Source organism: Lepidochelys kempii, chromosome 4 (assembly GCF_965140285.1).
Source record: "Lepidochelys kempii isolate rLepKem1 chromosome 4, rLepKem1.hap1, whole genome shotgun sequence".
Lineage (NCBI taxonomy): Eukaryota > Metazoa > Chordata > Testudines > Cheloniidae > Lepidochelys > Lepidochelys kempii.
The window spans coordinates 43,868,269-43,891,716 of NC_136383.1; the positions used below are offsets into that span (position 1 = coordinate 43,868,269).

The 23,448-nt window shown below is 40.3% G+C and overlaps 1 protein-coding gene across 7 annotated transcripts in view; it reads left to right on the plus strand.

Annotated features, from left to right (window-relative positions):
* JADE1 (jade family PHD finger 1) overlaps positions 1–23,448 on the plus strand; it is an 81,130-nt gene that overhangs the window by 22,634 nt on the left and 35,048 nt on the right. For 3 of the 7 annotated variants that reach the window (XM_073341109.2, XM_073341110.2, XM_073341108.2), the window contains exons 2-5: positions 4,239–4,316; positions 18,872–18,954; positions 19,073–19,138; positions 22,548–22,705. In XM_073341109.2, coding sequence (XP_073197210.1) covers positions 4,265–4,316; positions 18,872–18,954; positions 19,073–19,138; positions 22,548–22,705 — 359 coding nt within the window. In that variant the 5' untranslated portion in view covers positions 4,239–4,264. Of the gene's footprint in view, positions 1–4,238; positions 4,317–4,340; positions 4,992–13,165; positions 13,297–16,345; positions 16,624–18,871; positions 18,955–19,072; positions 19,139–22,547; positions 22,706–23,448 lie in introns of those variants that run through there. The other 4 variants (XM_073341112.2, XM_073341114.2, XM_073341111.2 and 1 more) reach the window with 4 other exon arrangements.

Consider the following 23,448-nt stretch of genomic DNA (forward strand, 5'->3'; position numbering starts at 1 on the left):
GTCTGTCATTCACCGCAGATGAATGATTTCGATATTTTCTGCATTTTGCTCTTCCATAAATCTTACAACAGTTTCTACAGCACTAAGGGCTTCTGTGGGCGAAAATTTGACCTTTTCAACGACATCCTCGCCATCACTTTTGCGGTCCGACATAGCCTAGCAGCCCGTTAATATTTCTTCCTCGGACAGAAATTCTGAAGTCGGGCCATCTTCATCCATCTCTAGCCACTCAGTAATGATTTCCGGTGACGTATACAAACTAAAATCTTTTATCATTTAAAAGAGAAGTTTACCTTTTATCCTCTTTTGACTGTGTGCGTGTTAGAAGGATGTCGTCTTCCGAAAATCCTTCAAAGTCTGGCTCTGAATCAGTGCCACTGCTGGAGTTTTCCGAGTCTGAGCCATCTTTGACAGAAAAGACATCACCGAGAGCCTTCATCCAGCAGTTTTCAGTGGACTTTTGTTTTACTCCGTCCCAAGCTTTTTTAACTAAATAAATAATTTTCTTCATGTTTAACTGTTTCAGGAATTCGGAAATGCCTGAAAATGTGCATGACACGGTTGCTGAAATCAGCTCCTGTCCATAATTGTTCTTAAAATTCTGAATAATGCCCTGGTCTAAAAGTTGAATTTTTGATGTTGTGTTGAATGGTAGGTATAGCACTCAAATTGTTCCATCACTCGATACCAGTGATTCGGCTGGAGGATGGGCTGGACAATTTTCAAGTAGCAAAAGTGCTTTGGCTTCGAGTTTCTTCAATTGCAGATGCTTATGAACAGCTGGAACAAAGCTGTTGTGGAACCAGTTGTTGAAAATGTGTCTCGTCATCCAAGCATTTTTGCTGTTAGTGTATATTACTGGCAGTTTGGCTCTATTGAGGTGATTAAAGCAGCAAGGGTTATGAAAGCGGCCAACGAGAAGAGGGGCAAGCTTATGGCTGCCCGTCTTATTACTACAAAAAAGACGAGTCACACGATCTTTTATCTTTTTAAATCCAGCTGTTTTCTGTGTCTTGTAATTAAAGGCTAAAGTCTTATCAGGTAGCAGTTTTGAAAATAAAGCTGTTTCATCACAATTATAAAGTTCTTCATGGTAGTCTTCATTTTGTAAAATAGATTTTTAACTTGGCGGAAACGTGTTCGCGGCCGATTCATTGGCTGGTCGGCTTTCTCCAGTTATCGATACCTGCGCTATGCCATGGCGCTTTTTAAAATGACTTATAAACCCCTTGCTGGCTTGGAATGACTCATCCCCTATTAAATTTCCAAATTTTGTCATTTGGACTTGAAGAATTGGCCCACTTAGCGGCATTCCTTTCAGCCTTTCCTGAGCAAACCCCGTGCGCATGGCTTTGTCTATGGTGGGTTTTGCTGAATAGCACACATGTTTTCGCTTAAGCCCCGCAACAGAATCAATATTTTGTACAAAGCCATTCAGTTTAGATTCATTTTTTAGCCATCCTCAGAGAGTAGATTCAGCAATCCCAGTATCTTTCGAAATTTTGGCCTGGGTTTCTCCGCTATTTATTCGATCTATTACAGCCGGCTTTTGGTTTCATATTAACTTTTAGTGGACAAACATTTGTAACATAAAACCACCGTGGATCTCCAAGACAGCCATATTCACTCTAATGTCTGATATAGTAAGTCACTTTGGGTTAGATAAATCAATCTTACTGATTTTACATATCAAGTTTGCATATACTTGTGCCACAAAGGAGGAAAATCCGCCAATGCATCAACCCTTATTATTGTACCAGGTTCCCTGGAGAAGTAAAAGATAATTGTGGCTTTCATTACTCAAGATCTTTCAACGATGATAAAATGGGAGTTAATTAAGCAAAAAACCCTTACCCTTTATGTATATGAGTAATTTTGCTTGAGAAGGTATTAGTCTCAATAAAACCATACAATCTGCAGGTTTTGGTCAAGACTTCCCTCTTTTCAAGTGGGAATTGTTCTTACAAAAGTTGAAAGCACTAAAGTATTGTTTTACTACAATTAGACGTATTTGTCTCTCTGAACCTGGTTATGTATTGAAGCTGTTTCTTCCACTGGCCCCTACAGCATGGAGCTGTTTTGCTGAAAGGTTCTTAGGAAATCCCAGTTTATATGAGAATACCAGGTTTAGATTTTCTGCACCAGGTAAGAATCGAAAACCTTAGGCATCTGATTTCTGAATCTTCCCCTAGAAGGTGTGCATTGGCATTTTGCTGCTAATACATCACCCAGTTCTCATTGTCACTACAGTTGATACATGACAAATGAAGACTCATGGAATTTGATGTACACCCTAGAATACTTGTCACTTTAACTCATGGTGAACATGCTTTGCTACACTTGTCATGTCATGTTGTTTCCGCTTTTTAACTTCAATTTTTATGGGCTTTTGCATGTCGATGTTCACCAGCTATTGAAGACCTTAAAGAAAATTTAATTTAGAATTATTCCACATCATAAAACATTAGAACATATCACCTCTGCTTGGGGTATTGGGGTTAAGATACACAACCTTTCACCTCTAAGTCAGTAGGTTCAAGGGCAGCTCAGCTTGATAGTTACTGAAAGTCATTGCCATCCAGCAGTTTCCTAGCAGCCTCTGTATGACAAGTTGGGGAGTCTGTCTAGCTCCTCCAGAACAGGCATGCTGTATCAAAGAAGCCAGCATAACAATTGGCATTAGGCCAGGAAGGGTAATAAAAGCACGCTTGGGAGGAAGGAACTATTCTGTCATCACAGAGGTAGTTTCTTCTAGAGCAGTTGTTCTCAAACTTTTTTTTTCGCAGACCACTTGAAAATTGCTGAGGGTCTCGGTGGACCACATAATGATCTTTCCAAATGTAGTTTGTACCATTAGCTAACTATTGTAAAGCGCTTTGGATAAAAAAGCTATATATAAAAAAGTAATAATAATTAACATTTTTTTGTTCTACAAATAAAAGCACACAACTCATATTTTAATATCAGTAGTCTTACCTTTCTAATGCAATGGATGTGCCCTCTCTCCCCGTCACGGCAGCCCCCGAGCTGGGGCTGGGAAGGAGGGGGGTTTCTCCCCCGCCATGGCAGCCCCCAAGCTGGGGCTGGGAAGGAGGGGGGTTTCTCCCCCGCCATGGCAGCCCCCAAGCTGGGGCTGGGAAGGAGGGGGGTTTCTCCCCCGCCATGGCAGCCCCCAAGCTGGGGCTGGGAAGGAGGGGGGTTTCTCCCCAGCCATGGCAGCCCCCAAGCTGGGGCTGGGAAGGAGGGGGGTTTCTCCCCCGCCATGGCAGCCCCCAAGCTGGGGCTGGGAAGGAGGGGGGTTTCTCCCCCGCCATGGCAGCCCCCAAGCTGGGGCTGGGAAGGAGGGGGGTTTCTCCCCAGCCATGGCAGCCCCCAAGCTGGGGCTGGGAAGGAGGGCCGTCTTTCCCTGGCCGCTGCATTCCTGCACGTCTCAAATTTCCCTCACTCCCTCTTCTCACCCCATTGCCCCCTCCCACCTACCTCCTATTTCCCCCCAGGCCACCACTTCACCTTACATGTGCATCATCTCCAGGGTCCAGGTAGCTAATTAGTGGAGCCACACCTGCACCTCCACTAATTAGGTGGGTGGCCCTTCATTTTCTTGTGTGCGGCCACCCAGGCGCGCACCTCAGAGGGAACTATCCGCAGACCACCTGAATGGAGCTTGGGTTCACAGACCATAGTTTGAGAACTATGTTCTAGAACTCTGTTCTAGAGCATGGTTGACGCACATTAGCTGGTTAGGGAAGGGAAGCCGGCATTGCTGCTCCGTGCTCTGTGGATAAATGGAAGACTTTTTTCTCCAGTGCTGTTAGGCTGGCACCTTCTACCAGGACTGAAATTGCTTTAAAAGCATATCAGCCAATGTACATATTTACAGAGGCAATAATACTATAATTTTATTGCTTATCTAGAGCCACAGTGGGGTGGAGGAAAATCTAACCAGTGAGAGTACTTTTACTGTAGGGTTCACCTACACAAAACACAAAAATATGCTTTTGCTTCTTGAGATGAATGTGACCACAGAACTGTCATCACACCTCATTAAATCACATTTTCATCTGCCCATATGATATATGTCTAGTTACTCATCGTTTGGATGTTTACTGTTTATATTTTAAATGCTATTTAAAGCTGTTTTTTTTCATTTGTGTGCTATAAATCCTGGAATGTCATCTGAAACACAACTTGATGGTTGTGTATTATCTTGGGTTAAGTGCTGTCTCATTTCTTTACAGGCCACCAGCTGTTTCCCGTGGAGATCATGAAACGAGGTCGACTTCCTAGCAGCAGTGAGGATTCTGATGACAATGGCAGTAAGTGCTTCTTTGTTGTGGTTGGAGTGCACTAGGTTATGAGTTTGTTGAAACCATATTTTAATGTAATATTTTACATAACAGAGGTATTTTGCATAGCAGCTGGGTCACAGAAAGCTGGAGAACACAAATATTAGGAAACTGTTCTAAAAATATTTTCAGAATAGGTGAGCTGTAGATAACAGGATCCCACAAGACTTGCTGTTGATTATAGAGTGTTTGATAATAATGTGAAACAAATAATTTTTTTAAAGGTCCTTTGTGGTGCAAGCAATACAGCTTATCATTAAAAGAACAGAATTAGCACATCAGTGCCAGAATGTCAATCATTGTGCTTAATATGTGGTCCTAGTAACTCACTAGATCCTCTATTCCATGGCTTTCTGGTGGCTGGAGCTACTTGCAAGAATGTTTTGTAAACTGACAAGGTTTATGAACTTCCAGAGATGGACCATTATGGTCGCTTCTTGCTTGGAAACAAGGAGAATCCTGACTACACTTAGAGGACATGGAGATACGTGAAGAATAAAAGGGTGTTTCTTACAGCCAGTCAGAAAACAAAGCCCAGCTGTGTGTATAAATACAGAGATTACCTAGGAAAAAACAGATGTGAAAGTGCAGTGAGCAGGTTTGGGGCCTCTGCATCATGGACGCTGAAGCCTCTCAGGATGACAGGTCAGAGGTTTTATCATTATGTCACACATCATCTCAGATCTTATGGGAAATTCTTGATTTGAGGTCTATAGGTGAGCATAATGCGTATGTTGGATTTGTGTCTCAAACTACGAAGTAATTTTAGACAATAGTAAAGAAAAGCTAGAATGAAGCCAAGTGAAGCCTGGAAAGAAAGTGCAACAAAAGCAAGAGAGGAAGGAAGTGGTATATACTTGAAATAATATTTGGAGAAAATATTAATAAAATCTGACAGGTATTTATCAAATAATTTAACAAATACATTTTGAATTATTTGACAAGACCTACTAAGTTATACTTTATTATTACATAGAAAGGTGATTATCAATTTGTTAGTTAACACTGCGTAATAAATAGTACACAACTACTTTTTTCCTTTAACTCACAGCGGGCATAAAAACACAGGTATTTTTTATCCTAGCTAGCCGTTTTAGACCTCTGACTAGCATGTATCAGACTCTTGTTCAAAAAATGAGTATGATTATTAGAAAAACACAACTTCATTTTTGAAGAGATGGATATTCCAATATATAAAGCAGTGATATAATGAAATAACAACAGATGAGTGAACTTGTTCTACTGAATTTCAGACCCAGTCAACTGTCACAGTTTGAAACTTCAACTCAAAGATTATCTAGTTCAGATTCTACTTTAAACAGTCCATGATACAAAGAGCAGAAAGGGGTCAGAGTAAAAACCAGATGAAGATATAAGGTGAAAATGGCACAATGATCAAAGTGAAATACAAGGAGACTGTAAAAAAGGAAGTTTGGGGGTGGACGGAGGGAGATGAAAATACACTGTATGTAGAATTTTGAGGATTACTTTCTATTCTCTATAGAAAGATATGTTTGCTTCTTTTTCATCTAATCTTCTTTGGAAGGATTTAAATTGTTTTACATAATGCCAAAACACTTGTTCCCGAATCCAAAAATAGCTTAATAGATTTTTCAAACTCTCCAACTCCATGAGGTTCTCCCAGCTTTATTAAGGGGCCAAATCCTAAAAGCCCTTACTGTTTATCTACTCCTTATTCAGGCAAACTCCCAGTAAAGTCCGGTTTTTCTTTTTTCACCTTCTCCACTCCTTTTTTCACACACTGATTTCCAGAGCAGTTTGCCTATGTAAGGGTTAAGTTGTAGGTCCTGATATTAGGTTTACATAGGCAGACCCCCACTATTGTCAATGAGATTCCACATGGGTGTAGGAGTCCACCTACATAGCTCCTGCTGCAGGATCAGGGCCTAAAAGCCTGATTCAAAGTCCACTGAAGTCAGTGGAAAGTCTCCCAATAACTTTCTGTTGGGTTTTGTTTAAGCTTTAAAGACCTCAGGATCTGGCCTAATAATGCTTTGCACATATATAGTGTCTTTCGTCCCAGATGACATGTACCCATGTAGACCAGATGAGAACCAGGATAATGCCTTTGACAACTGCATAAATTACAAAGCTGGAGAATACAAATCTCTTGTTTGATTTGCCCGAAGAAGAATCTTAGCACAATTCCTTTCCCATTGGCTGATCGGTTTTCCATGACTCTCTTAATTAATATAGTAAGCATCACAAGCAGTAGTAAATGTTTGAAGAATCATAGTTCTAGGCCTTGTTCTCCAAGTTGTAAATTTGCCAGTGAGTGGGATAAGAGATCTTACTCTCTCTGCTTCATCTTCTCATGCTTTCTTCTCTTTGGTCAGATTATTAATATCTATTGTTGTTATCTTAATTTCCAGATTCAGACACACAATTATTTTATCAGCAATCTCTTTGATCCACTTCACTAGCAGTACTTGCGACAAGCATTTATTCTGCAGTTTAGCTAGAGCCTCCCTGTGTGATACAGCACTAGATAGAGAATTCTCTGAACTTTTGCCTCCACGTTTTTGTTGAAAGATTTCAATCTTTTTACAAACCATTTTACTCCTCAAAGACTTCAGAAGCACAAGACAATTAAATCTATTATTCTAAGCACTTCAAACAGCTGTCTTCTAATTGAAAAATTAAAATTTTAATCAACACTTAGTTGGAATCCTCTTGCCTAACATCTGCTTCTCATCAGAGTCACTCGTGCCTCTTGACCTCCTGTGAGCTTAGTGCACACGTCACATTGAATAGTGCAGAACTACAGCTTTAGCGTTTGACATTGCTGTCACTGAACTAATTGGCAGAATTACCACTGGGATTAATGGGTAGGATTGGGCCCCCAACTGTTAGACTATTCATCCTTTGGTTGTGGGTTTTTCAAGAGACAACTCAATGGGAAAGTGTGGCCAGGCATTTTGGCTTCAGTATGAGCTTGACTGTGTATAATTTGGGGCTAACTTGTCCACTGATGACCCCTTAGTGGCTGACCCTAACTTGTCCACTAATGCCGGCCCTAATAGCTTTTACCTTAAAGGGAATAGGTGCTTTATTTTCCTGAGAGCAGAAGCCTACGTATTCACAAGGCAATAATAATAATAATAATAATAATAATTAATAAAAAACAAGCATTTGTCTCTCATTAAGACTTAAATGTAAAGGTAGAGTTTGTGTTTTAATATTTTTCTTATTTTAAAAATCAACAGACTATGGTGTAATTATTTGCATTTAGCTTAATACATGGAAGCAAGGCTATGAGTTCAGATTTTGTATAAATGCATTCTCAAAGAATGGGAAACATAATACCAGGTACTGTTTGAGTGACAGGGAAACTATAACCCTATGACTAGGGCCCTGCCAAATTCACGGCCATTAAAAATGCATCATGGACTGTGAAATCTGGTCTTTTGTGTGCTTTTACACTATACTATACAGATTTCATGGGAGAGACCACTGTTCCTTCTGCACTGCTGCTGGCAATGGCTCTGCTTTCAGAGCTGGGCTCCCTGCCGGCAGCCACCGCTCTCCAGCTGCCCAGCACCACTGCAAGCAGCAGCAGTGCAGAAGTAAGGATAGCAATACCGCAACCCTCCCCCTACAATAAGTTTGCAGCCCCCTCACAATTCCTTTTTGGGTCAGGACCCCTACAATTATAATATCGTGAAATTTCAGATTTAAATAGCTGAAATAATGAAATTTACAATTTTAAAAATCCTATGTCCATGAAATTGACCAAAATGGACCATGAATTTGGTAGAGCCCTACCTATATATGAGGTCTGGATGCAAACACAACCCGAAACACATTTTCTTAAATCCAAGTTCCCTTTCTCATGCTTCTGCTGCTGGAGGATTTGCTAATCCATCAACCTCACCTCAGTTGGCACACCATTACAATCATAATAATAATTGTAGTGGCATATTATGATGTGATGATCCTTGGCGATGAAAAAACACACTCATCATCAAAACATAAAAAGCAACAGCCTCCCCTCTCTAATCAATGTCTATGTTGCACAAAAATAAAATATTATCAGTAACTGTCCAATTACTCCTCTTGAACCGTATGATCCCTGTGGTGTGTTTACAGCAATTTCACACAATTACACTATGTGCGGCACTGAAATCATGAACATACACTATCCACATTAAGTTAATGCAGGTTCCCTTCTGTTCTCCCCTCTCTCAGCAGTATACATCTGAATATTTTATTACCTTTGACAATGCACACTTGACCTTGCATATGCACATATCTCATTTTGTGCCACTCCTCTAAAAGTGTGGCGAACTCATGGATCCCATGGGATATTTCATACTCACAAGGCCCACTTTAGTTCTTTCCTGTTGTGAAGTCATTCCACTGCAGTCATTTCTGACATTTTATTTGCAAATGTTGTTGTAGACAGAGAACTCTGTGAAGCTCAAAAGCTTGTCCCTTCCACCAAAAGAAGTTGGTCCAATGAAAGATATTACCTCACCTACCTTGTGTCTCTGAAGTTTTATTGTTAGATTAATTGCAGATTTTCAATGTCTGAGTACCATCTGTATTTGCGTCCATATCACTGTGCGATCTTGTCAGATCTTACAGCCTAAACAAAATTGGGTATGCTCAGTATTTGAATAGGAGCCTTATAAGGAAAACTCACAAGAGGCAGCAATGATGAATAAGGATATGATTATGTCACGGCAGTTACTGTTGCCATGAAACCATGAATTTTGCCATTTATATGGACCCTGCTGCCAAACATTAACAGTGTGTTTGCTTTGATCAGTTGTGGTGCATTAACAATTCATTAATTTGCTGAGATCTAGTCCTCTTTGAAACAGGGCTAGATTAAAGTGAACTAACAAACTGTTAATGTGCGGCAGCAGGGTCTACAGTAAGAGTCCATTCATTTGCTTTGATTAGTTACTGTGCATTAAAAGTGCCTTCATTTTGATCAGCTGCTGCACATTAACAGTTTGTTCATTTAATTTGATCTAGTCCCGTTTCAAAGAGGAATATTAGACCAAAGTGAATTAACCAGCAGTGTCCACAGGGTTGCTGTGACTGCCATGTGAAATATCTATTTTTTGCCATGATTGTGCCACGAATTTTGTTTATTTTTACCATTACAAAGTTGTATCCATAGTGATGGCTGATTCAGTATATGTTTCTTGTCCTTCTCAAGTGTACTGAGCTGATGCCCAAGCACGCTGCATAAAGGCAGTATGCTCCTAAAGGTTCTGTCTTTCAGATTACTGTTTATTATGTTATCGTGCCCAAAAGCATATTTGGCACTTCTAAGAAGGCATATTCCTTGTCCTATACATCTTCAGATAAGATGTGAAACTCTGTGGACGATGAACACATTGAAGCTGTTAACGACGAGCACTCTACAGTATACACTATCTAATCTGGAAGCAAAATTGGAGGCACGTTCAGCACAGGTTGTCACTGCAGAAAGACAGGCCATTAAAGCTGAAAGTCAGGTAGAAACACAAAAGATTCAAAGGATTTAGAGCTAATACCTAATTAACACCAGACCTGGGATCTCAATGAGGAGTTCTTTTGCTTTGGAGAAGCAAGCTGAAATGCAGTGTAACCAGAATTGCACTCTAATATCATTGTCCTGGTCATCCTATAGGTAACCTGACATAGTAGAATCCGAGGTAAACAATACTAATTTACTTAATATAGGTTTTGATCAAGAGTCGATGCCTAACTTCCCTGTGAAGAATCCATCTGAAGAACGTGGCTACTACTAATGGATATTTGGTCATTGTAATGAATTATCTGGAAAGGAACAGAAACAAATATGTTGTCAGATGACAAAAGGGGATTTTGTTTGAGATGCAGAGAATCTCTTTCCCCCATATGGAGGGCCTATAACTCAGGCAAAGTGAAGAGATTTCCAACTCTGAAGATGTGCTTGCGGCCATTTTATACCCAACCAAACTGTATGGATAAAATGTCCAAAACTGAACTGTAATTACAGGTATCTTAATTTCTGAGGGCACAATCTGAGATCTCCAAGGCCTGATTTTCAGAACTGTGCACAACTTCCATTGACATCCCATGATCATCACCTCAAAAATGAGGTCTTTTTAGTTTAGTGTTTAAATATGGATTTAGATGCTTGATTTTAGGCTCTCTCAGTTGAAAGTTTTGGCTTAGTGACTTACGCTACAGAAGATGATGTATGCTTTCTGGGACAAAAAGTCTGCAAAGTAGCGTCTGGAGAGAACCAAGTCAAATGGCGATGAAAGATGAGAAAAATGAGGCACCTGTCTTCGAACTGCATGTAAAATACCTTTTATATTATTCATTTTCAGTCTTTTTTTAATTAGACCACTGGACTGAATATTAACTTATTTAGTAGTCATAGGTAGGGCCCTATCAAATTCGTGGTCCATTTTGGTCAATTTCGTGGTCATAGGATTTTAAAAATCGTAAATTTCATGACTCAAAAAGGAGTTGGGGGGAGGGTTTGCGGTATTGCAACCCTTACTTCTGCTCTGCTGCTGCTGGTGGCTGTGCTGGGCAGCTGAAGAATGGTGGCTGCTGCCTGGGAGCCCAGCTCTGAAGGCAGAGCTGCTGCCAGCAGCAGCACAGAAGTAAAGAGGGGGGGCATGGTATGGTATTGACACCCTTACTTCTGCACTGCTGACTGCAAAGCTGGGCCCTCAGTCAGAAGCTTCCCCTCTCTGGCTGCCCAGCTCTGAAGGTGACAGCACAGAAGTTAAGGTGGCATGGTATGGTATTGCCACCCTTATTTCTGGGCTGCTGCTGGCGGCGGGGCACTGCCCTTCAGAGTTGGGCGCCCAGCCAACAGCCACTGCTCTCCAGCCACCCAGCTCTGAAGGCAGTGCAGAAGAAAGGGTGGCAATACCGTCACCCCCTAAAATAACCTTGTGACTCCCCTGCAACTCCCTTTTTGGTCAGGACACCCAATTTGAGAAACACTGGTCTCCTCTTCTGAACCCTCTATAGTATAAGGTAAAAGCACACAAAAGACAACATTTCACGGGGGGAGACCAGATTTCACAGTCCGTGACGTGTTTTTCATGGCCGTGAATTTGGTAGGGCCCTGTTTATAAGAAATGGTATGTGGACTTATACGTGTGCAGCTGTTTTTACTAAGTACAATGGGGAAATTAGCCTCAGATACTCTACTGCTGTTTACTTTATGCCCTTCATGTTGGATTTTCATCCTGTAGTTTGACCATTGGCCAGTGAGATATGCCTGAAATAGGGCTTTACTGTGAAGAGTGGCAGCTCAGGCAGCAGACAGGGAGACTAAGCATTTCCTTTTACTTCTCAGGCTGCAGATCTTTCTGACAGAGTGTAGTGTTGGCAGCAGTGTCTACTCTACCTCAAAGCGAGTCTGGAAAGAGTATAAGCAGCTGGAAATGCCAGCACTTAGCAAAAACAGCAGCCAGGCAGGCATCCATGTCAGAAATGTTTTGCACCGTTATCCTGCTTGGTTTAGTGATTAGCAGAGTTGTATTTACAGTAGAAAAAGTGTGTTTAGACTCCCAGTGTTCTCAAGCTTTGAAGTGTTCAGAGTGTAGCAGCCTCTAGCTCTCTTGGGACACTGCTGGATGCCTTACAGGTGGTTTTACAACAGTGTTATGCATGATATACAGTATAACTGAATATCTTCATGCTGAGTGGAATATTGGTGGATGGGGAGAATTTGCTAAGGTTTTGGATGCGCTTTGGTAGCGCTAAGGACTTCTCTGTTTTAATGGGCTTTCTAAAATCAAAACATATTTTTGATTGGTAATTTCACAAATTGATATAGTTAGAGACAATTATTTTTTCTTTTCCTTTTACAAATTCTAGTTTTTTCACAAGTGTGAAACATAGGTCTCTTCTCTAATTTCTTGATCACAGTTTTCTTCTAATACTGAAGGAGCTGTATTTTTGTGATTTCATTAATAGTGTACAAGCAAAAAAAAAAAAAAGATATGGCTTTGGCTAATATCAGGCACGTAGTCTCCGCAGATAATATAGGAAAGTTGCTCTACTTACATCTTCCTATAAGTTTCATTCCTTGTCTCTCCAGTGCTGCGGTCTGCCAAAGTCTTGCTTCTCTTAACCAGAGACTGTCCATTTATTTTTAATTATGCCTAGTTAAATAAGTTTTTTGATGAGGGAAAACAAAATGCAGACTTGAAGTAAGGGGCTGATTTGCCTCTCATTGAAATAGTGGGATTTTGCATTGACATCAGTGGGAGTTGTTGGATCAGGCCCAAACAGACCGATATAACCCACTGTAACACCCACGAGGCATTTTTTTTGGTTTAAAAAAGGAGTTTTCTAGGGGTCTCTGTTCGCAGTAATGCCTGGATGATTTGTATGCTTAACTCTCAGTAGGTGTTAATGTTAGCTGAATACATACATCACCTGTTGATAGGAAGTATATAGGTCCCTTAAGAGTATATATTTATATCTGATTTTCTAATGCTGATTGGATTGTGTATTTTGGGTAATGTTTTGTTAGTTTTGAAGACTTAAAGTGTATCACTGTGATTTTATTTGTAGGTTAAATACAGTACTTTGATCAGACCATCCTCTCACTGCTCATAATAAAGTGTCATGGTCAGACATTAGTTATAAAGATTTCCTATTAACTTGTAAACCAGGCTTATGAAGGTGTATTTTAGGGTCAAGCTGCCCACGGAACAATTTGGCCCACTTGAAGAAGGAAAGAGATGTTAGGATGAAGGATTCCAATTTTCATTACTTCTCCATTGTTTCTATACCCAGGTTGATGCGCTGCAATGCCTGGTACACTTTGTGCTTTGAAGTTGTGCATTTCATATTCACAATAAAATGTGGATTTTGGCATGTACAACAACTCTGATGGAGTTACCGTTTGTCATCAATCTTCCATCTGTTATAGAATTAATTCATGTAGTACACAAGAAAAATTTTCCCCAAGGTAAATTGTTTAGTTAGGAATGTTTTATTTGTAAAACCCCCAGTGATGCAGACTTTTGATATCTCCATTTGATTGATTGATTTATTTATTTTTTTACGAAGACTGGAGTTTAACTGTAAAACATTGTCTTGATCTTTGATAGCTTGCCAGTCTCAATAACTGTCTTGTGCTTTTTTCTCTGAAACTGGGGAAACATGTGAATTACTGTTGGGAGAAGATTATTTTTTAGAAATACATTGGTGACATAGAAGTTGTGCAGCTTTAATGCTGAGGATTTGTTTTGTGTGAAAAATACCAAGAATCTCTCTAAAATACAGATTCGTGTGTTCTTAAGTTTATCTACAGCACATATGATACAAAAGTACCACATTGTTTTTAGACCTGCTCCAGTACTTTTATTTTAGCAATGACAGGTAGTCGCTTTCCTGTAGTCCAGGAATGTTCTTCAGTACATGTAATTGGACATAAAAATCAGGTAATTTATCAGTGAAATATCTGTAATTGCCTGTGAACTTTTTCTTTCAGTGATTATTCAGAGATCTCTCTGCTACCAAATTTCTACTAAAGGGTGGAAATGAAAAGTGATTTGCCTTTCATACTTCCTTCTTTTCCTTGTTGTAGTTTTCTTGGTTATTTCAATAATATTGTTCCTGGGTTACCCAAAGAATGAACAAATTTAACTAGTCAAACCCCCTTTGTTGAAATGCTGTGGCTGATCCTTGTTCCATTGAATCCAGTGATATCTTGCCATTGATTTAATTGGAAGTAGAATCAGATCTTTCCTTTTACATATTATTAGGACTAGTTATATTTAGTCCTGTTGTGTCACTTCTTTTGCTCCTTTAATTTGTTGCATTTGTGTTTCTAAATGATGTTATCTAAATCTGTTGATGTTTGCATCTGTTATGGTGCATGCTTAATAATTATTTTTATGTTTGTTTATTCATTAATTGGATGTTTTTCCCTGTTAAAATGAAACCTGTGCGAGGTTAACTTTAACTTGTTAACTACACTTGCCTGTCTTAATGGTCAGTAAAATCTTAATTCAGCCAGAAGTCCCCCCACGCTTATTGCATGGTTTTATAAACCGCCTGTTCTGTTGGCCAGAAAAAAAATCAGCAGACCCATTGGTACCTCTTATTAAAAGGTTACACTATATATTCATCAGCTAAAATGTAGGGTGTGGGAGGAAACCGTCACTCTTGAATTATGTAAGAAACTTCGTGCTGTCCTTCATTTTAGGAAGTGATTAGATTTTTGGGAGAAAATATCAACCACAGATATACTCGGTAGAGGTCTGCTCTAATTTGAATTATTCCTCCCAGAATGGCCAATCTTGTGTAAAGATTCTCTATTAACAGAAGCATGTAAGAGCAATTTAGGAAGTAGTATTAAGATTTAGGAAATGGTGATAGGATTTGAGTCTCCATGCAGCACTAAGAGGTCAGGTCAGTGGCATAGCTGTAATGTTCTGCACTCTTATGATTAACAGAATTACATTTAGGAGGATGTTTTGTTTTGTAGTGTCTGTTAGTAACAGAGCTGAGAAATACTTTGAATTAACCAAAAGGGTATTAATGAAACAAATGGAGACAGAAGATATGCCAACAATTATTTTTGTTCCCCACCTCCAGTAGCTTCCCAGGGACACACACATACAATCTGAAAAATCTATCCGTTAGCAGCTTGTTCAGAAAAAGTCACATGCTTGCTTACTGTCAACCTCCAATTGATATAAACGTATCACTAGAGCTGAATTAAAGCACATAGTTAAAAATCCAGAAGTATATCACATTGCTACTGTTTTAGTTTTGCCAGATGCATGTATCAGTTGTGAACAACCACAGAGGGAGAGGAATTATTTAAGCTCAGTGCCAACTTGGACACAAGAACAAATGGATATAAACTGGTCATCAGGAAGTTTAGACTTGAAATTAGACGAAGGTTTCTAACCGTCAGAAGAGTGAAGTTCTGGAACAGCCTTCCAAGGGGAGCAATGGGGGCAAAAGACATATCTGGCTTCAAGACTAAGCTTGATAAGTTTATGGAGGGGATAATATGATGGGATAGCCTAATTTTGGCAATTAATTGATCTTCGACTATTAGTGGTAGATATGCCCAATGGCCTGTGATGGGATGTTAGACGGGGTGGGATCTGAGTTACGACAGAGAATTCTTTCCTGGTTGTCTGGCTAGTGAGTCTTGTCCACCTGCTTGGGGTTTAGCTGATCACCATATTTGGGGTTGGGAGGGAACTTTCCTCCAGGGCAGATTGGCAGAGGCCTTGGGATTTTTTTGCCTTCCTCTGCAGCGTGGGACATGGGTCACTTGCTGGAGGATTCTCTGTACCTTGAAGTCTTTAAACCACGATTTGAGGACTTCAGTAGCTCAGACATAGGTTAGGTGTTTGTTACATGAGTGGGTGGGTGAGATTCTGTGGCCTGCTTTGTGCAGGAGGTCAGACTAGACGATCATAATGGTCCATTCTGACCTTAAAGTCTATGATTCTGTGAACTGTAACAAACTTCCAGTTACTAGCTGTGTTACTGGCAGAAACTACAGAATAAAACAACATCTTGTTAATGGAGTTTGTCATTCTGTACCTTGAATGCAAAAAACAAACAACCCCTCCCAATATGTAAGAAAAAACAGCAATCTTGTCCACCTATGAATTAGAAATCTCAGTTCTGCTAGATTGCTGCTGCAACAGCCTAATTAGCTAAATATTTCAATAGCTGTGGCTGTAGTTGATCAGACATGAATGTTTTTGAGATTGGAAAAATGTTAAGATCTGGACAACTAGGTGCAAAAGTGTGTGTGGCTGTGTAACTTAAGGGGCAAAGTCAATTGGAAAAGCATACTTCTCTGAATAATTTTTACTTACATGTTTAACAATAACATCTAAATACTATAATTGAAAGGAACTAAAGAAAAAAATAGTTTAATGTGAGTTTTTTTTTTCCATTAATTTGCTTTGTGCATTTGTCAGATCTTTGTGGTTGGTTTCACTATTTATCTTGGATAGCCAGTCAGAGTGAAATTCTCCACTGTGGTAAGGTCCAGCAGAAGACCAGTGCACCACTTAAGTTTCACTTAAGGTCTCAAAATAGGTTTTAAGGGAGACTTAAGTGTTACATTAACCTTGTGTTGACTTTCTGCACATAAATGAATCGCCCTTACTTACTTTCTTCTGTTTTGTGTCGATCTTTCACGCAGCACAAGGAAGAGAAAAACATTTTACAGTATCAAAATGTGATTATAAGACAAAACAAAACAACAATGGCAAGGAGGACTCAAGGTCAAATGAAGTACCTGCAATGACTTCAAGTATGTCTCTGTGGGTGCTTCACTGTATGAGCGTATGCACCTGTGCCCTCTTGACTGGAAATAATAAGTAGCAGCGTTTTCAGGTCCATGTCTGTGCAAAGCAGTGCCCGTGCTCCCAAGTGAGGGCATATAAAGAGACAGGGACCCCAAAATTATTAGCTTTTACATTGAATGTGTCCCTTTATATCTCTCTTTTCTGATGGGATTATCCTAAAGGTTAGGATTTCTATCCAGTTGCTACACACACTGACTTAACTTGTGCCACTGTGAACATTCCATGTACCATCCATTGTGTACCACTCTGTAACAGAGCATTTTTTTAACCAGACTCACAAATGTGTTACTACCTGAAGATAGTGGGATGCCAAATGTTGTAAAATTATATCTTAGAGGATGCTTCTGTCCAGCAACTATGTATTACCTCTTTTGAGTGACAGTCTTGTGAAGTAAGTTTACATTGAAAATAATTTTTTGTGCTCCCAGTAGAGGGAGGATTGAAGACTTGTTCTTATTCAGTGTTCATTGCCATATTACTTGCATACTACTGCAGGTTTCTGTTGAGTGATGTGAGGCAATACTGCTCTCATGGTCCGCAGCTGAAGCCTACAAATTGCTCCCAGCACTTACTAGCCGAGACAGCAAAGAACTGAGTATTAACCTTAAGGCTATTGTGCCAACCCTGCTTTGTTTGTTAATGTTTAAGGCTCAGAGCTGTGTAATCTTTGCAGTGTTATCTCTGATTATGTGGACACTCTGATCTCCCCATTACATCCTCTATGTCAACTTCTGTGCTTCATTTTCCAGTCTTCCCTCCTCCTTTGTTAACCACCATCATGCTAATGTGTTGTCTCTTCCTTTCACCATTGTCATATAGTTTGACGTGAGTAACATTTGTCTACCTTGTCATGCCAATAAATGTTGTTTGATTAAATTAAATTGATCAGCACAAGGAATATTTCCCAGGGAATGCCTTACTACTAAATTATGAACTAGCAATCAGCTGAGCCCTCAAGGGTTAGCACATTGTTGTTAATGTAGCCTCACACTCTACAAGGCCGCATGAATGGAGGGAGGGGAGACAGCATGGCAGACAGACACACACACCCTGTGTGTGGGGGAGAGAGATGCGCATTGTCCCTTTAAGTACACTGACCTGACTCTAAGTACATTGCCTTTAAAATGTTGAGACAGCAGCTGTGGTCTCTCTCTGTCCTGAGCCCTGACCTGTCCCCACCCTGCTCTATATGGAGAAGGGGTAGGCGGGGGACACCCTGATATTAGGCCCCTCCTCCCCCCACCCCTGCACAGCAAGCAGGAGGCTCCCAGGAGCAGCTCCAAGGCAGAGGGCAGGAGCAGCACACGGCAGTGGGGGGAGGCACAGCTGAACTGCCGGCATTTGATAGCCTGATGGGCAGCTGCTCCACGGGGGAACTTAGGGGAGCGGGGAGCTGACGGGGGCTGCCGATCCACCCTGGTTCCAAGCCCCACACCAGTTAGCTGCAACGGGCTGCTCTTCCTGCAAGCAGTGGACAAAGTAGGCAGCTGCCAAACAGCGTTATAAGGGAGCATTGCACAACTTTAAACGAGCATGTTCCCTAATTGATCAGCAACGTAACAATGAAACAACATTAACTTAACAGGAATGACTTTGAGGAGTTACTGTATAAAAAACCCCATGACCATGCTCGGTAATTTCCTCATGCCAGGAGACAGACAGACATCATATAGTCTTATGGTTCCTGGGTGTGGAATGGCTTTCTGTTTCACCTTGAAAAGAAGTCCATCCTAAGAGAAATCATGGGGACAAAGTATGTTCTGCTGGGACATCAGTACATTAGCTTTGAAGATTTCATCTCAGGCTATCCACAGATCTCCCAGATAGTTTTTAATCCTAAGGAAGTGATTTGTGTTTGGATCAGTATTGCTCAAATAAAGAACTGTTGTGCCATAGATTTTCTAATATGATGCCTATAAAAGTGTCATTTTTGCAAAGTCAATAAATGTAGCTGTCGGGATAAAAAAAATTCATGGAAGTGATCACAGAAGTGCTAGACTGAGCCAGCAGTTTTCCCCTGCTTGTTCATTATGAAATAGTCTTTTTGAGATGTGTGATAAAAGGCTGAATCTTGCTCTACTTAGTCAAGTAGTATCATTGAAGTCAACTGGCCTACTTGTGTGAACAGTGTGAGCAAAGTCCTTTTCTGACTGATGAAAGCACTCTTTTCAGTTGATCATTTTTATCCCATAGGCTTGTCCACCTGGTCCCAGCATTCCAGATCGCGACACCGGAGGAATTCATGCTCCAGACATGAAGACCGAAAACCTTCTGAGGTATTTCTGGAATTGTACTTGCACTTTGCTACCTCTGTCTAGTAAAACACACACGTGCCTTGTTAAAGAATAGATTTCTTCCTAATCATATTTTCTTTCCTTTTCTGCTCCATCTCAGCTGGCACCCAGCAACCTTTCCTCTGGCCGGGAGTTCAGCTGCTACCACAGTCACTGCCAGCACCAAGTTAGTTTTTAGCCATGAATACTGGGCTAGTTTGGCACCAGCCCAGCATAGCTCTGAAATTTCTTTCTTTCTTTCTTTCTTTCTTTCTTTCTTTCTTTCTTTCTTTCTTTCTTTCTTTCTTTCTTTCTTTCTTTCTTTCTTTCTTTCTTTCTTTCTTTCTTTCTTTCTTTCTTTCTTTCTTTCTTTCTTTCTTTCTTTCTTTCTTTCTTTCTTTCAGTGGTTTGGGTTATTTGTTCTTGATTTATGGTGAACAGTAAAAGTTTATTTTTAGTAGTTTCATAGCCTTTATTTGGCCTTAATTAATAGTTTTTATTTGTTAACAGACTTGTCAAACCAGACATCTGTCTCTTTTAAGCTTCATCTGCAGTGCTTTGAGGAATTCAAATCAAGGAAGGAAATGTAAATCAATTTGGACTTTTTGGGTGGGTCAGTTGTAGGCACCAAATGTATATGACCCACTGCAGATGCCCTTGCCTGAACTGGTCTGAGACAGTCATTAGACCTCCGACTGCACTGTGGCTGAAAACCAGGTATTAGCTTCAGAAGGTGAAATTTCTTGGGTTCAGTCATTTTCACTGTGTCAGAGTATTTTAAATGCTGCAGGTCTGATGTTGGGGGAGAGGCATATTTAGCTAGATTTCATGATGACAGTATACTTCCTTCGCCCCGGGGATAATCAATTTTTCATGGGGGTATTATGTACGCAAGAGAGCCACTTGACCATCAAGTAAATGACCAGAGATAACTTTTCAAACCCTGATCTTGTCTTTCTTGGCCCAGTCTTATTTTGTGGTGATTCTTTCTCCCCGCCGCCACACACACATTAACCTGTGGCTCTTCCAATATTCTGTTTTTTCCTCCCTTTGCCTTTCTTCTAAGTCTGAGAGGTTTTTCTCCTACTTCCCCCAAGCTCCTGTTTGTTCTTATTTCTTGTATTGTCTCTGTGTGCGACAGCATGCTATGCTGATGCCAGTGTGCCAGCAGATAAGTGGCACTCACTAAACTCACAGGGTGAAATCCTTGCCTCATTTGAAGTCAATGGCAGAACTCCCATTGACTTCAGCAAGGCCAGGATTTCACCCTCTCTCTATCTCTGAAGTGCTGCATGCCAGTTCTTCAGAGATAATAATTTTGTAAACTTCTTTTGGCTCCAGGCACCTTGATTGCATCAGAAATTAGCAGAACAGCAAGGACAGTGACACAAGGCAGAGAGTCTTGGAAAGGATTTTCTTGATGGTCAAGTATTCCATTAACAACTTCTTGTGAGGTAGCCAAAATAACTAGCCACAAGCTATCAGACTGAAAAATTTTCATATATTGTTTTTTACTCAAATCACTAGAAGTCTAAAACCCTATGGCTGGCTCTGCTAGTTTACTGGGAGAGCAAGTTTGTTTTGTGGATTCTGTTTCATTTCTTGATTGCAACCTCACAGGACTGATAGTTTAGATTTTTTTAAAAACCATTTTATTGTATTACATTACCTATATTCACCCTTTTCTTCTTTTCTTGATAAACTTACAAATTAATACTTAATTGTAGTGGGATTTATTCTTACAAAAATGTAGACTTGCACCTGAAATTCAAAAAATGTCATCACTGGGTGTAAACAGTTTTGAAGAATAAAAATAAGTTACACTTGGATGTTCCCCAATGAGAAATCCAGGGCAAAACAGAGAGAATGAGAGAGTGGGGGAAAAAACATTTGGGCATATCATGTGGCCAAGCTTTTTATACTGTACTTTACTGTAGAGATTTTTTTTACTAATGATCAGACTAATGATTGGTTCCCTAAAACATGTAAAAAAATTATAGATGATTTATTGTAATTTGAAGTGTTTTAATGGCGTATGAAAGAAGGCACTATCCCCAGGGATTTATTTATGATTTGTGTCAACCACAATGGATGCACATACCTTACAGATTTGTGCTTTATCCACAGCCAGACACAACTGTTGTCAGATACTAACTCAAAACAGCCAATATAGAAGTTGGATTAGGGATTCAGCACAAGAGTAGCTGTAAATCTGAAGTAAAGTAAAGTAAATTTGCATCATTAGCAATGTTTGGAGAGTCTAGGAACAGTGTCTTGCCTTCGTGAAAATCTGCCTGAAACTTCATAACTATACAGAATGGAGCTGGATATGTGCCTTGCTGATTATACCTGCCATAAACTGATGAGTTTGCATATGAACTTTTCTTGTGGTTTTCCTGGCTGGTGCTGGATGGGCTGATTCCCTTGTTCTGTTTGGCAAAGGGCTTGGTTTACAATCTTACATTTTAGTTTTCATTGCTTGTTTGCTTTAAAACCCTGTTGCACATCCGTTCCTTTGTATGTGGCATTAATTAGTTAATGTATGTAAAGAGCTACTGAGATGAAAAGGGTGAAGTATTAGTTATTACTGTTATGTAGCAGTTTTGGTTGGGGGGAAAAGGGGCAGGGAATGCTGGAAGATGTGTAGGCAGGTGCTGTCTTGCTATTCTCATGCCTGTGATATCACCCTTCAGTTTCTGCTTCACTGAGAGGCAGTAGCAAACCAGGCAGAATGGAGCTGCCATAGCAGCAGCACGGCATACTCCTCACAAGGGTGAATCCATTTTTATTTCCTCCTATGGCTTGTTAAAGACCGCATCCCTGCTTGTTTATGGCAGATAACCCAAAACTTGCCAGACATTCTGCAGGTTTTAGAGGCTGATGCCTTGAAAAGGCAAAGTGGAATTGTGTGTGTTAAAGTGCAGATGGTAGATGAGCGAACGCTAGTGCTGAATGTGGAGATGCCCCAAGAGATCTAGTCTGAAGCTCATTTTAGTTGATCTTTAAGGTAATTTAAAAAAACACAACAATTCAAGACTAGCTGCCGTGCTTAGAATTTGCTATTGCAGCTGGTCACGTTACGGTCATACCTTGTTTACGATCACAGAGGCGTTTTAGAATTCTTTTAGATTAGTCAGGGATCTCGTAAACTGAAAAACACAGGGCTTAGTCCTGGTCCTATTTAAGTCAGTGGGAGTATTGGTACAGTGCTCACATGGAACCGGATTGGGTCCATTGTTATTAGTGGGTAATGCTACAGTTTTGGTGCCTGATCGTGAGAAGCTTTGAGCACCCGCAATTCTCATAAACTTTAGAGGGACTTACAGGCATGGGGCACCACTCAGGCTTATGCTTCTTTCACAGTGTGAACATTAGAAATCATAGAGCCGTCAGCCTTATGTCTTTTGTATCAATGTCCACTTCTCTCTACCCCCTGATGTGAAGTTAAATGGCTGTCCTGTAATAGTCTGTTAGTTTGTGTTGGTACAGTGACCTTCTTATGCACTGCTCCATGGTTACCCTGGAGCTGTGAATCATAGAGTGTAAATATCAAATGTCAGTGTCTCTGTTCTTTCTCTTGGTTGGTTTCTTCACAGGTGTTCAGAACGGACTTGATCACTGCCATGAAGCTACCCGACTCCTACCAACTGAACCCTGATGAGTACTATGTGCTGGCAGACCCCTGGAGGCAGGAGTGGGAAAAGGGAGTTCAGGTGCCAGTTAGCCCGGGGGCCATCCCCGAACCAGTAGCCAGGTATAGTTTGGAGAAATATAAACAAACATATATATGCTTGGGCCACCAGTAATACATCTGGCTGCCTAGGCTGTAAATTAATATGTAACTATCTAGTTAGAAATGGCCTGATTTTCAGAGGTTGTGAACAAATCCTTTGCCTCCTATTGAAATCAGTGGGCATTGCAGGTGTTCAGCATTATTGAAAATCTTGCCACTTCTTTTTAGTGAATATGAATATAGAAGCCAAATTTAAATTACAGACCTTGGAGAAAACTGCTGGTTTTAATTTGGTTTTATGAAATTTTCTAACCTTTTTCTGTTTACTCATAATTTAAATTTAGCTTGCTGTACAACACCGCAACTAGATTAAAAAAACTCTCAAATGATTCAGAGCCATCAGGTTGGGCACATAGTTAAGGTACATAAATGTGAATGCTCACATTTGTTACTGTAATTACCATAATCTTCCTTCTCTTTGTTACACTTCCATCTTGTGTCTTGTTTCAAATGAGACTGTATGCTCCTTGGGGCAGGGATCTGTTGCAAACATTTATATTTATTATGTAAGGTAACTTCATTGTACTTAGTCAGAACGATTCATTAAGGCATGTAAATATGGTTGTTGTTTGTATTGTGGCAGTGCCTACAGGCCCTAGTCATGGAACGGGAGCCATTGTGCTAGGCATAGTACGCACTCGCAACAAAAAGATGATCCTTACCAAGAAGAGTTTTCACTGTTCAATAGCTTAATTGGATGAATT